The 16,459-nt window shown below is 41.9% G+C and overlaps 1 protein-coding gene across 5 annotated transcripts in view; it reads right to left on the bottom strand.

Moving 5' to 3' along the window:
* The window catches only part of MYOF (myoferlin), a 74,936-nt gene that overhangs the window by 48,230 nt on the left and 10,247 nt on the right, over window positions 1-16,459 (bottom strand). For 2 of the 5 annotated variants that reach the window (XM_083740829.1, XM_083740828.1), the window contains exons 4-13: window positions 9,637-9,745; window positions 9,120-9,210; window positions 5,125-5,285; window positions 4,338-4,466; window positions 3,788-3,850; window positions 3,648-3,698; window positions 3,421-3,451; window positions 2,746-2,861; window positions 2,526-2,604; window positions 1,159-1,285 (exon numbers count right to left, since the gene is read on the bottom strand). In XM_083740829.1, coding sequence (XP_083596955.1) covers window positions 1,159-1,285; window positions 2,526-2,604; window positions 2,746-2,756 — 217 coding nt within the window. In that variant the 5' untranslated portion in view covers window positions 2,757-2,861; window positions 3,421-3,451; window positions 3,648-3,698; ... (3 more) ...; window positions 9,120-9,210; window positions 9,637-9,745. Of the gene's footprint in view, window positions 1-1,158; window positions 1,286-2,525; window positions 2,605-2,734; window positions 2,862-3,420; window positions 3,452-3,647; window positions 3,699-3,787; window positions 3,851-4,337; window positions 4,467-5,124; window positions 5,286-9,119; window positions 9,211-9,636; window positions 9,746-16,459 lie in introns of all 5 variants that reach the window. The other 3 variants (XM_083740826.1, XM_083740827.1, XM_083740830.1) reach the window with 2 other exon arrangements.

Raw genomic sequence — 16,459 nt, 5'->3', positions numbered from 1 at the left:
GCTGGTTTTTTAAATAAAAAAGCTTTATTTTGTCACCAAAAAGATGGAAATCCCCACTGGTGGCTGCCATTTTTCTTTGCAGAGACTAGCTAGCCATTCCCCTACAATGCTTTGTCCCACAATGTTTTGGAATGAAATAAAATGGTGGCTGGGACTGGTCATTCCTGGGTGGATCTGAGCCCTGTTAAAAGCAGCAGTGCTCAGGGGGTTCCAGTAGGGAGCTCCAAATTAGTGGGGCTTGTGTTTGGCACCAGATTAAAACAATGCTGAACACAAGTCCGAGCTGCAATGCAATCTGGAGGACACTCTAAGGCTCTTGATTTTTCCTTTGATGCCACAACTTTACCTATCCTGTCGTTGATGTGGTATGGCAGGTGGGTGTAGCTAGGCCCAAATGACCTTGTAGGCCAAATTGGGCAGTTTGACAAGCCTTGAATTTTACACCCATGGTAGCAGAAGAAGAATAAATCTGTATTTGCATCAGCCACAGCAATAAAACAACAATATGATACACAAAGAGTAGAAATAAAAAGTCAATTATATAAAATACATTTTAGGGTTTTGAATCTATAGTCAAATAGTGGATCTTATTCTAATTGCCCCAGCTAAAAACCTTGCAACCTTTGCCGTCACCTGCTCATCTTGATCTACCAAGAGAAAGGACACTGTGGCAGTGGCTGGGCGACCCAAAATGGACAATGAAAGAGGGGTGATAACCTCATTCCTCAAGTCTTTATAAAGAGTGTAAGCCAGTAGGACATGCGCCACAGATTCGGTACTGACATCTACACAGGGATATAAGCGTTTTTGTGTGTGGAATCTGTTGGAATCTCAAGTACAGCCAAGGGCAAAACATTCATTCTTGCAAGAGTAAAAGCGCGTCTATATTTTAGAATTGCTAGGTTATGCAGATAGGGGTATACCCATGATATATGTAGAGGATTTTTTAAAAAATTAAAAAGGTTATACAGTTATATGAGCCCCTAAACGAAATCTGAAGCAGTACAGCCCAGACCCAGGCTTACCACCTAGGTAAGAACTGAGTCTTAAGCATCTCTTTAGCTCTCAAGAAACTAATATTGGTATAAAAAAATTCAGTTGCACACAATTCCAACTTTAAGAATGTGTAACTCAGAAAATAAAACAAAAAGTTTATACTCTGAGGAATATCTTCAGCTCTGTAGATCTTAAGAACGAAAGTGACCCATCGGAGTACTATCCCAGCCGGTAGCAAAAGATTACTTTCTACATCATCGTTTTCATTCTCCCGCTCTCTATTTTCCACCTGTTGGAGACACATTCAAATGCATTATTCTTCTTCCCCTAGCAGACAGCAAGCAAGCCCTTGTTAAATAGCCACTACTGTACCTACAAACATTTCAGAGTGAAGTGCAGAGTTGTGTGCATACAGGGCATAACTCTGGCAACTTCACTTTGAAGTGATTCCTCTTTGCCCCTAAACAACCGCAGCTTGCAAGAGATCTGTGCCTTTCACAGATCATAGAATGCTGGGCTGTGAGCTTGTACTGGAATTATACATGCATATAAATCTTAGAGGACCACACCCAGGGTGTTTTCACATAGATGATTTAGCCACCACATGTCACAAATGCTATTCTCCTGCAAAGTGGCATTGGGAAGGAGTAATCGGCAGGGCAGCAAAGCTAAGCAGTGGTTCCCCTGCTTTCCCCTGCTAGCTGTTTTTCCTCTGTATCACAATCACAAATCCTATGCAGAACCTATGATAGCAACGATGTACATCATACAGTGTCATTCTGTCTTCTATTCAGTATTAGCTAAATACATGGTGCGAAGTGTGTAAGAGGCTGCAAGGCACCTTTTTAGAGTCTTAGACAAGGGTCTAAGAATTGGAGGGTCAAAGTTTTGAGGAAACCTTCCATAAGGCCAGTTTCACTAATCTTCAGTACAAAAGAATTTGAGGATTATCAGCACAAACCTTTAGGGTGACTAATATGTCCAACAATTTGAATTTTGCAGGCCAAGACTTGCGCATAAGATTATGTAGCACAAGTTTAGCTAAAACATGATTGGCATTTTGTTTGCAATGTATATAATCTTAAATGGGGAAAAATGGGCTCACTCTACACTGGATTCTTTCCGAATTACAATATTTTGACATTTTAGAAGTCAAATTTAATGTGAGAATATTGTCATAAAAAGTGACAATAACAACATTTCAGAAGATTTTTGAAATGATATATATTATTGACCATGAAATATTGCATTTACCACATTGGCTGGCCTTGGGCTAATCAGAATTCTTCAGCTTTATGCACCTTACAAAGCTATTGTGAAGATAAAATGGGGGGGGGGGTGGCATGTATCCTTGCAGATTTGAACATTTCCCCATTTTAAGAACACTCCCAAGAGCATCTGGAGAAAAAACCCAAGATTCACAGTCTTTTCTGTGACTGAATGAAGCATCTGGGAATAGCAGAGGGGAGAAGCAAGAAGAGGCTGTACCCCAAAGATGAGAAATTGGGAGAAGTTAAGGGGAGATGTACCTTTGAAAGGCAGCGATGCAGAAGGCCATGGGAGAGAAGCGCTGTGGCGATAGGGTGGAAAGTAGCGGAGCAAGCAGAACTGGGGAAAAGAAACATACAGTAAGCAGGTTCGGTCATTAAAGTACCTTCACATGTAATTTCTGGCACCAACATAAGCATAGATTAACCCGTGTGAAGCATATTAGTAGAAGGAAAATATCTATTTATGAATGAAACTTACAGGTGGCTCATCTCCTGTTCCGAGAACAAACATGCTGACTTTCAAGTACCCTTTGGCACCTGAATTTGAATCTTCAGGGTCATTTAGAAGCAGCCATTTTCTCATGGCTGCGTGTCCTGAAAATAAAAAAGGAGAAGATAGCATTCCTTCAGGGAAATAATATTCTAATTCTCTCAAATAAGCCATATGCAGGAGGTGCTTTTTTCTTCTTTAAGGAATTACATTTAAACTGAGATGATAACTAGTGGCAGTGAGAAGCAGGAGTATCAAACGCGGAGGGGAAAGGGGAGGAGGCCATAGCTCACTGGTAGAGCATCTGCTTTGCATGCAGAATGTCCCAGGTTCAAGCCCCAGCATCTCCAGTAGGGGCTGATAGATGTTCCTATCTGAAACCCACTCCAGAGAGCTGCTGAAAGTCACTATAGACATTCCTGAGCTGGATGGAACAACGATCAGACTTGGTATGAGCTGGGTGTGATTGGTAGGTGGAGTGGGGCAGACCAGACCAACTCCAAAGATTGCTGCTATTGCAGGAGTCGGCACACCTGAAGTGCAATGGATGACCCACACCCTGGGAAAACCACCTTCATAATCATGGTCTGTCCCTTGCCAGCTATTCCCCGTTTTTCCTAGGAGGGAAATACAGAAGATAGTGCCTTAAAGGCACATACGCACCAGGTTCATCGTAGACATAGCCAATGTCAATCTGAAACAAAGGTTTAGCATATTAACACTCCAGAAAAAACAACAACAAGGAAAGTACCATAGCAGGAAGTATAACAATTTTCACAAATAAAACTTCATCTTTTGTGAGAAATGGGTTCCCCTTTCCCAACATTTTCATTACAGATCTGGTAAGAGGGTAAACAGAAAGCATGTGGTGAGACATCAAGAATACTTACTTTAAATTCCCCCATTAGACTGTCGGCACGTAAAGAATAAGAGTCATATACCTATAATTGAATGATAGGATTGGAATAATGTATTACTTTTATTCAGCAATAATGAGGCAATTATAAAGAACATTGTTAGTTTTACTTACCCGAATGCTTATTGTTTCATCAAAGAGCTCTGAAGGGGTCATGTGGACATTGTAGTAAAACATCTGTTAAGTCATGGGAGGAAATATCTTGGTTATTAAATCTGAATATTCATGGGAGTTAAAGGACACCAAGGATTCAGATGACGAATTTTATTCATGATAGAGGAAACTCTCCGTTTGAATCCAGCACAAATGCATGTTCCATTTCTTCATATGACTTTCAGTCCAAGTTTTTTAATAATTTTACAGCACAAAATGGGACTTCTCAGTATAGGAAATCCCAATGATTTCAACAGTGTTTACTTCCAAATATGTTTGTTTAGGATTCAGCCATCTTATCTATCTCTCTCTTAAAATATGGCAACTAGACTTAGATTGTGCACAGATAAGAAAGTAGCTTTCCTTTACTATTTTTTACTGAGAACAGTTAGCCACAAGGAGTGGGGTGAGAGTTAAAGATAGAAATTGATAACATAAGTTTTTATTTTTTTCCAGGTAAAAAACCTATGCCTTTCAGCTAGGAGATTATCAAAGATGTGTATTACAATACCTCATCAAAATAAGGATTGTTGCCTCTTTTGATTCTTGTTCTGTGTGTCTGGCCACAAATGTGTACTTTCACAACTGGCTTTATGTTATTCCCAGAGAACTGACGTCCTTCAATGACCCTAACACGAATCTAACGCAGGGAGAAAAACAAATGTAAATATTAGATCACTGATGTGTTCCTTTTTTCGGCTGGTTTTTCATCATATCACATTGACAAAGTGTTTCTTCTCTTTTATGGTTAAAATAAACTAACCAGCAGTACTGGAATCTATCAACCAAAGTCAGACAATCCAGAAGAACATTTCATTCTAATGGGCAGAAACTAGAGTTTCCACTGGCTACATGGAACATTCCTGGGCCCAAACAAGAAAGAAAACCACTCGATTTATGGAGTGCTGCATCCTCACTTTTAGCTCTGCTGCTTATCAAATATTGATGAGGGGGGCAGGAATACTCCAGACTTCACTTTTAAATCCTGAGATTTAATCATACCGCTTTTTTGCTATTCTAGACTGGAGCCAAGAGACATTACACCGGGGGAAAGAATCTTCCAAGATTTAAATGAGAGCTTCTGAAACATCTGGAGATTCCGGAACAGAAAAATTACACATGCTTACTATGCACGAATTTTCCTTTTCACTGATATTTATCATGCAGTCCTATGCATTACACCTCTGTGTTCAGTGAGGTTTACTCCTTGGCACCTGTGCACAGGACTGCAGCCTGCGGTCATCCTGAAATCTGGCATATTAGGTCTTGCAATGCATATGACTTATCAGCTCTACAACCTGGAAGTCTTGAGGCTTGTTAGAAAGCAGCCTCCGGTTTTGCTTTCCTTTGGCAATTCGACGAGCAAGCTGAGTTTCACGGGTGCCACGTGGACCACCCTGGGGGATGGCACCAGCTCCACCGTCAGGCGACTCCTCATCACCTCCGTCTTCTTCGCCATCTGCCAAAGATATAAATCAGTGCGGTCACTGTAGAAACAAAATGAACATAAGCAAAAACAGCAAGGACTGGTGTGCTCATTCCTACGCCTGAAACTACACAGCGTGACCACGGCTTTACCTAAATACAATTGAGCGTATGCTGCTTGAAGGTGCAATTAGGCAGTGACCTCATTTATCTATTATAACCAACTTTTCTAGACCAGGATATTCAAGGCTGTTCACAGCTAAATAAAAAAAGCATCAATCCGAAAACCAAAACCATAACAAAAAAATTGCATAATATTAAATGTTATACGGGCTACTGGGGAGGGGGGGAATAATACCAAACATTAGGATAAAATACACATTTCACAACAGTTCAAACTAAAACAAGGAGCAACATAATGGGAGACTTGTTTCCAGCTATTCCGCCCCTGCCCCTTTGCCTTTGGAAGCCTTATAAGAAGTTGCTGCAGGAGAGAGACTCTGAGCAACATCTTGGAGGGTTATTTCTAGGACCAAGGTGGAACTGTCCAGCTCCCTTGCTTTTTTTGCTGCTGAGAATTGCTAATGTAAACTTGCTACATTTATAGTATAGTCATACCTCAGGTTGAATATGCTTCATGTTGAGCGTGTTCGAGTTGCGCTCCGAAGCAACCCGGAAGTAACGGAACGCATTACTTCTGGGTTTCGCTGCTCACGCATGTGCTGATGCTCAAAATGACGTCATGCGCATGTGCAAAAGCAGTGAAAAGCGACGTGCGCGTGGGCAGACATGCCCTTGTTAGTTACGTTTGCTTCTGGATGTGAACAAGGCTCCGGAACAGATCCCGTTCGCATCCCGAGGTACCACTGTATTGAAATGTTGCTTTTCATGTTATTACATTTGCTATTGTGTTGTTTTGCTATGTTATTATGAAATTGCTTTTGCACTTCGATTTTGAAATGCTTTCCTGTTTTCTTTGTTGTAAAAGCCACTCTGAGGCTGAGAAGGTTTTTTTGGGGGGTGTGTGTAAAAGTGGCATATGAATAAAATTATTAAGTTCATTAAAAATCATTATCAGTAGGCATACTTCCTAATAATAATAATAGTCAATTGTGTGATTAAACTATCTGTAGGCTGTACCACTTCAAAGTACAGATGAGGGGTTGCATGGTGTGTTGCAAAAATACCTTGCAAAAGTAAACTCTTATTTTCAAGCAGACATCTGAAAGCAATACCTCCTTCTGTGTCACAAAGCACATTTTGCATGAGTGCTTTTCTGATTTAAGAGAAGTTAATGAAACATTTCTCTTGTTTAGGCCAGTTCCTACCTTCCAGCATGTTCCGTTCCTGGGGAAAACACGAGCCTAGCAGATTCACTTTCCACAATACAATTTAAAGTTTAAAGGTGACGCTACTTGATGAAAACTGGAAGAACAAGTTTCTGTAGCTTGGGGAAAGGTTACACCCTGGCCTCTAAGTATATATTTTGAACTAGCAAGATCCTCCTTTCTCACCTGGGAGTCAAGGCCATACAACCTCTGACAATACAAGAGGCTTTCTGTAAACTAACAAATTGGTTTTCAAGACATAAAAAGCTAACATTTGGGAGAGGCTTTAAATCATAACAGTGACTGTCTTCGGCAGTAACTACTGAAACAGAGAGCTCCAGGCAAGAATTTGATTTATAGAGGCAAGCAAAGCGACACCTTGAATGTTTAGTGAAGTGGAGTGTGTCATAACATAATTATAAGAGTTAACATAGACTTTGAGATGGGGCCGGCTCAAGGCATTTTGGCACCTGAGGCAAGCCACAAAATGGTTAGAAACAGAATGGTGGAGTTGGAAAGGACCCTGAGAGTCATCTAGTCCAAGCCCTTCAATGCAGAAATCTTTTGCCCAATATGGGACTTGAACCCACAAACCTGAGATTAAGAGTCTCATGCTCTACTGACTGAGCTATTTAAGAAGCGCTCCCCTCCTGCCAGGGTACAAGGGAGGTGAGCAAAGTTCTACATAGGGAACAAGGGAGGGAATATAATCAACCTTACCCAATGGTTGAACTGCGAATCAAAGGTCATCATAGGGAGAAAGAGGCCCACTCTGAATCATGCTGGTTGGATGCAGAGCCTAGGAGACCCCAGAGGGCAGACCCTGCCATTTCCTCCCTAGGGGTGGGAACAGACCAGCAGTGCCTCCTATTTGCCAAGAGGCCGCTGTGGAGGCAGCATGGGGAGGCTGTCAAGGAGTTCCAAGGAGCATGTGGCAGTTGCAGCTAGCATCAGAACACCAGGCAAGGTGTTCCTTGGAAGCTGGATTTGTCACTTTGCCTCATGGGCCAGCCCTGATGTTGGGGATTTACAATACGGACCTTTAAAACTTTACTTGAGGTACAATTACGGGCAACTTTTCGGGGGGAAAACATTTGCTTCCAGAAAAAAAGCATGACTTCGAGGGAAGAAAGGAAATGGGGGGAAACTGAACTCCTCTAAAATACCAGAGAAAGTGATTGGAAAGGATAAAAATTGGTTTGCAAGTGTCCCAGGTAGCTCACCTCCCACAGTCCATCCCCACAAGCAATTTTCTCCTCAGCCAGCTGAGCTGGGTTGAGCTAAGAAAATGTGCCGGTGGCTGGGTGGAGCCCAACTAAAAAAAAAAATGTGCCTGCACCTATCATATCCTGTCTCGTTTGGCTCTGAAGGACTATCATAGAATAGATAGGCTGTTTTATTTGTTTCCTATCGGCCCCATTTGGATGCAATGGTAACTTTATGGCCTCCTACACCTTTACCAGCTCATCTTATGGCACAGCCACAAGGTGGTAGGTTATACTTCCACTAACCAGACTTCCTGTTATATTTAGGCTACGTACACATAACTGGCTTAAAGTGCAACAAGGTCTTTCCCTCCCTGCTGTGCTTCAAGCCACATTTGCATGTTGCCGAACACACCAGAGAGGGCGGGCAGATGTCTCCACCTGATGCACATCAAGTTGAGGCTCTGGCTTGAGGGCAAATGCTTCAGACAGCAGTATTTCTCAAGAAACTGCAGGATGACTCTGCATCATGGGTAACGCCTGTGTACACCGATTTGAGAGCCAGTGGTGGGAACACAGTGGATCCAGAGTAAACAATAATGTAAAAACATAGCCTGGTTACTCCAAATTATGGTTAGTTTACCTGGGCCTGGGCCTAGAAATGCAGAGCAAAGATAAGTCTGGAAGAGCCCTAACTTCTGTGTAAGCTTTGTGCAAGCAAATCATCCTGAATGCTCCATAAACAGGGTTGTCAGAAAGGGTCTGAACTGTGGTTTATGGCCGTAGCATGTCCTGCAGAGTTCAGATGAGATGGGAATCCCTGGTCAGTTTGAAAGCAGAAAGATCTGCCCCAGAGAAGGAGAAGGAAGAGGACAGGCAATCTGTGAGCCCAAGGTTTATCAATTCTCCATAAGAACCTCATCCCCTGGCTGCTTGGTTTTCCTTCTGGAGGCTTGTTGTCTTGCTGTGTACTTGTAAGAAGGAGATTATTTACCTAATGTTCTTAGCTGAATATTGAACTCTGTTGGTATTTTGAATATGTAGGAGTTATTTCTTAATCTTATGGGATCCTTACCTCTGCTCTTTTTTAAAAAATAATAATCCATAATATATAAAGGTGAGAAATGGCTTTTGCTACCAGTTGTTTTTATCTTAATTTCCCCCCTTCCCAGCTTTATTGTAAAGTCCCTTTCAACCTCAATAAAAATTTTTTAAAAAAGGAAACAGTCTGGCTAGAAACTCTCTCTAAAAATCTAGTGACCTTAAAAATAAACACATTCCTGTGGGGAACGGAAGAGGAGGAAGGATTCGGGGGGGGGGGCGGGACTGACATACCTTCAATGCCTTGTGCATCAGTTCCCCCTGGGTCATTTGGATTCGGAGGTCCAGCTGGTGGCTCATACCCCACCACCAAATCAATTGTTGCCTAAATTAAAAGAAAAGAAAAATCACAAACATTATATAGGATCGAAAGAGCTACTTAGGTTTATGCAGAGGAATAGGCAAATGCCTATGAGGCTGCCAGCCACTGATTTCATGTCACGATAACACTTTTCAGATTTTATTGTGCTTCAAAAGAAACATAACCCAAACTCTTGTTTGATTGCAGTAAACAAATGTGCATAATGGTTAGGAAATAAAATTGCACCCAATGCCCCCAAAACTGTACAAAATGGCACTCTCCTTTACCCACCTTAACACCTGCCTCCACACACACTTTCCCTCTCTATAGCAATTTTTAAATTGATCAATGCAGCTTCCATGAAAGATATGTTGCCAAAATGTTTCCTGTGCTGTTGAAATAGATTATACTGTAAAACATGCAACTACGAAAAGTAAGGAGGTCACTCACGCCGGTTTCCAGTCCCTTTTCATTCAGCAGTGGAACGAGCTTGAATGGAAGCGATCTGCTTTGTGTGCCTACTAGTTCTTTGAGGGATACAGTTGCTGTGCCAATTAACCTGGAAGACAAGAGGGAAGGACGTTGCTCAGGGATACGCTTAGAGTCTTATATAAAGGACAGAAAACCTTTCTTTGATCAGTTGCCATTTCTTAACTGGCATTTTTGGCAGGAGGGATCAAGTCAGTCCTAAAAGTTTAGGTGTTGTAAATGAATATGGTACAATTTATTGCATTAACAAATAATGACAATTTAAGATAGACATAATATATCACAAGGACAGGAAGAAACCTGATGGACAGAATAATTGCCACATACAGGAAGAACAAGGAGAGAGTTTGAATGCTTCACCTGTAGGTGTATAAATCATTTAATGTGTTGATACGAATGGAAGTCGTTAAAACTGCAGCTGCGATATAAGGGATCATTATTTTGACAGGAGCGTAATTGGAATTTATAAGATTTATAAATTTATAAGATTGCAGAAATAAAGTAAATAATAAAACCATCAATTTTAGCACGCAGGGGGTCACTTAAATTGTATAATTTGGCATCTCAATGATTGGTATTATTAATTGTCTTATGATTTGGCATTGTTTTAATGAGGCTTTTATTAGGTTGTTGTAATTGAAAACTAATAAAAATATTATTTTTAAAAAATAATAATCAAAATTTGTTAAGTTTCTGATTTCTGCATTCAAATGCATATGAGATATTAACAAGGTGCTGGGAGATACTGGGCCGAGTTTAGCAGCTTTTATCTGTACAAAAGAATTATTATTTTGCTTCCAAGGTCATCAGCACTGATCACCTTTAAACAACACCTGTCCAGGTGTTGGAAAGGGAGGGGAATGGCATTCCTATCTTGGTCTGGGTCCCCAACCTCCACAACAGTTATCAGCTCTGTCAAAGCTGACATAATATATTTTCTGTTTGATGGTATTTTCACTATGCAAGAGTAAGTCCCCACATGAAAATCCTACATGCCCCATGTGCAAATACTACATTATTTTAGCTAGGGGGGGAAATACAGTAACCGTGCTCCAACATCATGCCAGCAGATGAGACCTAGTTCCTCTCTCCTCCTCATCCTCCTCATCCTCCACCTCTTGTAGCCCCTGTACCGTCCTAATCTGTTCTAAAGGGTCCCCCAATGCTCCAGATTTTGGAGCAGCACAGGGGGTTTCATGGAAGAGGGGAGGAAGGCTAAGTCTCATTTGCCCAACTGGACTGTCACAGCTGGATGTTGCCCAACAATTTCCACTTAATGTTTGTTACAGCAAGCGTGACTTATGTACATGCAATTGAAGTACTGTATTTACTCAAACTTAATGCTCACTTTTTTGGCCAAATTATGTTGTGAAAATTAAGGTGTGCATTAGATTTGAGTAAATCTGGCAATACCTATTCTTTCCTAGTCTACTCCTCCCCTTACCCTCTTTTCTCCCTGTGGTGAATTATAATATTGTAAGCTCCTTGGAGACAGGGGCCCGTCCTCTTGTACAGTGGTACATCGGGTTAAGTACTTAATTCGTTCCAGAGGTCCGCTCTTAACCTGAAACTGTTCTTAACCTGAAGCACCACCTTAGCTAATGGGGCCTCTTGCTGCTGCCGCGCTGCCGTTGCGCCACCGCTGCATGATTTCTGTTCTCATCCTGAAGCACAGTTCTTAACCTGAGGTAATATTTCTGGGTTAGCGGAGTCTGTAACCTGAAGTGTATGTAACCCGAGGTACCACTGTACTGTGCAAAGCTCCACACCCAATGATGGTGCTATAGCAATAAACAAATAAATAATAAACCAGGATTCATGTGGAGATGTAACCCTAATGCATGAACAGTTGCAAATTAAGGCAGCACTTCATATATTGCTGAAACTGTTGTCCCCATAATGTTAAGCGTCGCTGAAAATGGAGGCAGCATTCAATTCATTTCATAAGTGTAATTTGGTTAGACAGTCCCTCACGCTATGAGGAAATGGTATCGAAAGTTGGAAAATTTCAAAACCATCCTGACTGTAAATCTGTTCTTACACAGCTGTCATAAGGTACAAGGGTGTGGCTGCTCACACTGTCAACAAGATGAGACAGCTTCATTTCCATTATCTTTGTTTAAAGACATTTCCTTACAGAAGCCTGCTTGTATTCTCAGACATAGAAGTGACATAAATACTTTTAATTTGGGCGGGGGGGATCACTTCAAGCTGCATTTGTACCACTTCTACAAGAAGAATTAAAGGCCCACAGCTGTCGATCTCCACATCATCCTCTTGTTGAGGCACATGAGGGAAGAAGTGACGAAGCAGAGATTTCAGACTGGCCAATTTCTCCAACAATGAATGCACAAGGACCATCAGAGAGGCGTGTGTGGAAAAGGCAGGTTCCAGGTTGCATGGTGACCAGTTTTACCCTTCCAGCTTCTCCTCCTTTGTGTAGTAAAGTGGGCATCTCAGCTGGTCCTGAGTGGGGGTGAGGGCTTCACCAGGATGGTTGCCTTGAGGAGAAAAATTCTGTTCTGGGTTTCCATCTATTTCTGTATGCTTCGGAAGCCTGTTGTGCATCTCACTTCCTCTTTTTCAGGGTAGGAGCCACAGTTTCCATTTTTGGACAAGTTTGTTTGCAGCTCCTTGGACATGCACATTCCTGCCAGCTCTTATCACACTACTGTACCCAAGGCTGTGAAAATAGTTTGCAAGAGTTTTGGGTTCTCCCTGGATTCAGCTGACTCATTTTGCATTATACATTTGTGTGGGCTTATCTATAAATTGCCTCTAATTGCAGAACAGAAGCTCACTTGCGCATTCTATTTTATAGTGTTAATTTAGAGCTAAGGACATTGTGTTTCTTAAAGGCTGTATTTTAAAAGAAAGAAAGAAAGAAAGAAAGAAAGAAAGAAAGAAAGAAAGAAAGAAAGAAAGAAAGCTTATACAAAGGAGCCTTCCTAGATAACTATAAAGGTAAAGGTAAAGGTACCCCTGCCCGTACGGGCCAGTCTTGACAGACTCTGGGGTTGTGCGCCCATCTCACTTAAGAGGCCAGGGGCCAGCGCTGTCCAAAGACACTTCCGGGTCACGTGGCCAGCGTGACATCGCTGCTCTGGCGAGCCAGAGCCGCACACGGAAACGCCGTTTACCTTCCCGCTGGTAAGCGGTCCCTATTTATCTACTTGCACCCGGAGGTGCTTTCGAACTGCTAGGTTGGCAGGCGCTGGGACCGAGCAGCGGGAGCGCACCCCGCCGCAGGGATTCGAACCGCCGACCTTTCGATCGGCAAGTCCTAGGCGCTGAGGCTTTAACCCACAGCGCCACCTGCGTCCCTTAGATAACTATAGCATCCCCATTTTTACACCACATACTTTAGGGCTTCAAGAGCAGCTGTGTTTAGAATATTCATTTCAATAACATTTTCCATTCCAAAGTTGCATCTTTGTCCATTAGGCTGTATGCACACCACACATTTAAAGCATGTGATTCTCCCCGCCTCCCAGAATTTCTGAAACTGTAGTTCACCCCTCTAAGAGCTATAATTTCCAGTGCACTTAACAAATTGGACTTCCCAGCATTCTTTTGGCAAGTCATGTGCTTTAAATGTATGGTATGTACACAGCCCAAGTCTCAACAGCTGTCTTTAGAGAAATTGCTTTCATGACTGAAGGATTGATTACTTTAATGCTCTTATCTAACATGCATAATCCTTCTCTCTAGGCATCACAGATAATAACAAACTCTTCCCTTATTGAGTACTATTGTCCCTACAGATCATATTCTGAATTTTACATTACATGCATTGCAATCTGTCCCTTTGCTGCCACTTATTTTGTTGGACACTAATGGGACTTAAGCAACCTTCGTGCCAAGTAACTCCTAACCAATTTTCCTTCCTGCCAATCAGTTTGTTTTCCTTTTGCCCTGTGACTTCATTCACTAGGCGAGGTTATGTGGATGATCCCACAAGATGCATGGCCAGGACTGATTTATCTCCAGACTGGGTTATTGTTTAGTTTGTTGGTTGGTTGGTTGGTTGGTTTGGTCTACCAAAATAGTTGCATTATTGAAAAATTGTGAGGGATAACAATAGAACAATTATGTCAAAGCAAATTGAAGAAGTGGGGGTGAACCTCAGCACAAAGTGCTGCCTGTAAGTGGCATTTGCAATGTTCGTTTTATGAGACCCCCCTCCCCCATTCACACAGGATTTCCTTCATTTAAAGCAGATAAAATCTAAACTGGGGGCATCCCTATACCAAGATCCTATTGCCTAAGGTTGTTGAGTGGCAACTTTTTCCTCTACCTCCTGCAGCATTAAATGGGTCAGGATATATCCTAACAAAATTTCTCATAGGATTGCAGACAGCACAGAATCTCTACTACTTTCAACACAGGTGAAAAGTCAAGTGGTGTTTCACACACCATTTCTCAGGCTAGTGAAAAGTTATGTGCTTACCCAGGTTTGGTTTTCTTTGGGTGTTGCTCTCTGGAGGCTTGTTGGTGTATTGTATTTATTTAGAAATATAAAGGCTGAGCAGATTTTTAACACTCTTACCAAGCAGCTACTCAAATTTCCAGAGAGACAGACATAACCTGACCTAGCTGCTTGAGGGAAGCAATGTGCTTTAAAATATGGTATGTAGTAAGGGATGGGATGAGGAACTGAAAATTATTTGAATAGTTTCATTTACAAATCTAAGACTACAAGCTTATGGGCAGTTTCCTGGGAATCAAACCCATTAAATGTTGGACTTACTTTGGACTAAACATGCAGAGGACCAGAGCTGGAGAAGTTAGCTGTAAATTTACATTTCTCACTGTGAAGAAATGACTGTTTGCTTGAGTAAAAGTCTGACCTACCACTTTTCTCTTCTGTTGCTAGGCTACCAACCATTCAGTGTCTGGAAAAATATGTACAACTGTTAATTTCTCCTCCCACTTATGGAAATAAAACCACGTGACACAAATTTTGGGTGCAACTTGCTTTCTGTAACATGAACTTCTATTCTATACTATGCGGTAGCAGAAAAGATTCCCCCTGTGTTACACTTCTTTTGTATTTCTTTTTTACATATAAAATAAAAGAATAAGAAGCTGCTTTAGCTAAATGACAGACTTCAAAGTGGAAGCTAACATAATAGAAAGCAGATGTGTGTCCCCCCTCCATCCTCTCTCCCATTTTCCTTAAAAGGGAAAACTTAGCTGTGCAAATCGTCACGTGAGCTGGGCCTTCAGCAACTTTTGTATCATGCATGTTAACATTTTTCAGTCAGGGCTTTTAAAATTACTTTTCCAGTGAGGTAAAGCTTCTGTTACAGCACCTGCACTTTAAGCCTGCTCTGATCTGAAGGTACGATAAAAGTTTCTGCAAGTCAAAGCATGTTTCAGCTTCCAGGAAAAGGGGGCAGGGGGCGGGAATATGAAGTGGCTGTGTTGGCTTTAAATACTGGGACAAACATGCCACAGCGATGAGTAGTTTGCTGGCAGTACACAACTGCAAGGAAACATTTACCAGGCTTATTCTCCAAAGAGCAAACTCAGTAAAGACTTCAAAAAAAACCCCACGAACACTCCTTCCACCCTGGGTTTCTCTGCAAGGAATTTCCTCGACTTTTGTTGCTTTGGCACAAATGCAGTTTGAACTTCACCAGGAGGTTTTTCTGCACCAGCCCCACCAGAAAGAGAACATCTTGGTCGATTTTGCTCAGAGAGAGCAAGTAATACAAGAACTACGACAGACCACGAGGAAAAGATGTTCCCCCAATCTCAACATTCATGTAGCACAGGCGTGGGGAATTTTTTAAGAGCCCGAGGGCCACATTCCCTTCTGAATGGCCTAAAAAGGGCCAAACGCTAATAGTATGCAGGGCCCTGAGGCAAAAGCAGGTGAGTTGAAAAAATTCAGGGCACGAAGCAGGGCTAGTGAGAGGAGTTGCCTGAGGAGATTTATGAGGGCCAGGTAGAGAAGTCTGGGCCTGAAGTTCTCCACCTCAGTGTAGCACTTCTAGCAAGTCAATTTAATGCAGGGCACAACACGTTCTTCTTTTTTAAAAGAGGTTTACTGCTGCAAGAAGAGAGAGAGAAAAGTGTTGTGTGAGAGGCCTGATAGGGCAGGGAGAAGCTACTTATTCCCAAGAAGTTTTCTTTGTTTGCTCATTATTTTTACTTAGCATGACAAGCTGGAAGCCAACTCCCTACTCATAAATAAGAGAACCAATATTTGTAATGATCAGCACTGGATCATCATGTGAAACACAAACAGAACAAGTGGGTAGCTGCAAGCATGCCTAGAAATGGATATATCTGGTCTAGGGGGGAAGAATCACCTGGAATCCGAGGACGGATGCTTGACTGAACCTGTTTTAGAGTACAAATAAGGATCTATCCCATTTTTGTGATCTCATGAGCATTCTATTATAGTCAGGAGACCTGCGCCTGAGTTTCTCTCACCAGAAAACACATACCCCAAAAATTCTATGAGATTTGAACTACAGTTTACTTTCCTAGTACATGTAATTGGAATTGGCCCTCTCATTAAGCAAACTGAGGCAGCTATCCTGTGGATAGTGGAGGCCAGCTCGGTTGAAGTAAGATTCGACTGAATAGTATTGGGGATATCACCATGTCCTTCACCGCAGACAGCAGAACGTCTTGGACTGGCCCTAGCTATCCAGAGAAATGAGAAGCTCTAGAGCTTTATTGCCCTGGTTGGTTCTTCAGTGTCCCATGAATATTGTATATTCAGAGTATTCAGAACTGAATGCAGGATTAATTTTATCTCATTCTTCTT

Source organism: Podarcis gaigeae (genome assembly GCF_964106915.1).
Source record: "Podarcis gaigeae genome assembly, chromosome: 5".
NCBI lineage: Eukaryota > Metazoa > Chordata > Lepidosauria > Squamata > Lacertidae > Podarcis > Podarcis gaigeae.
Note: the sequence above shows the minus strand (reverse complement) of the source record. Positions and strands in the feature narration are given on the sequence as shown.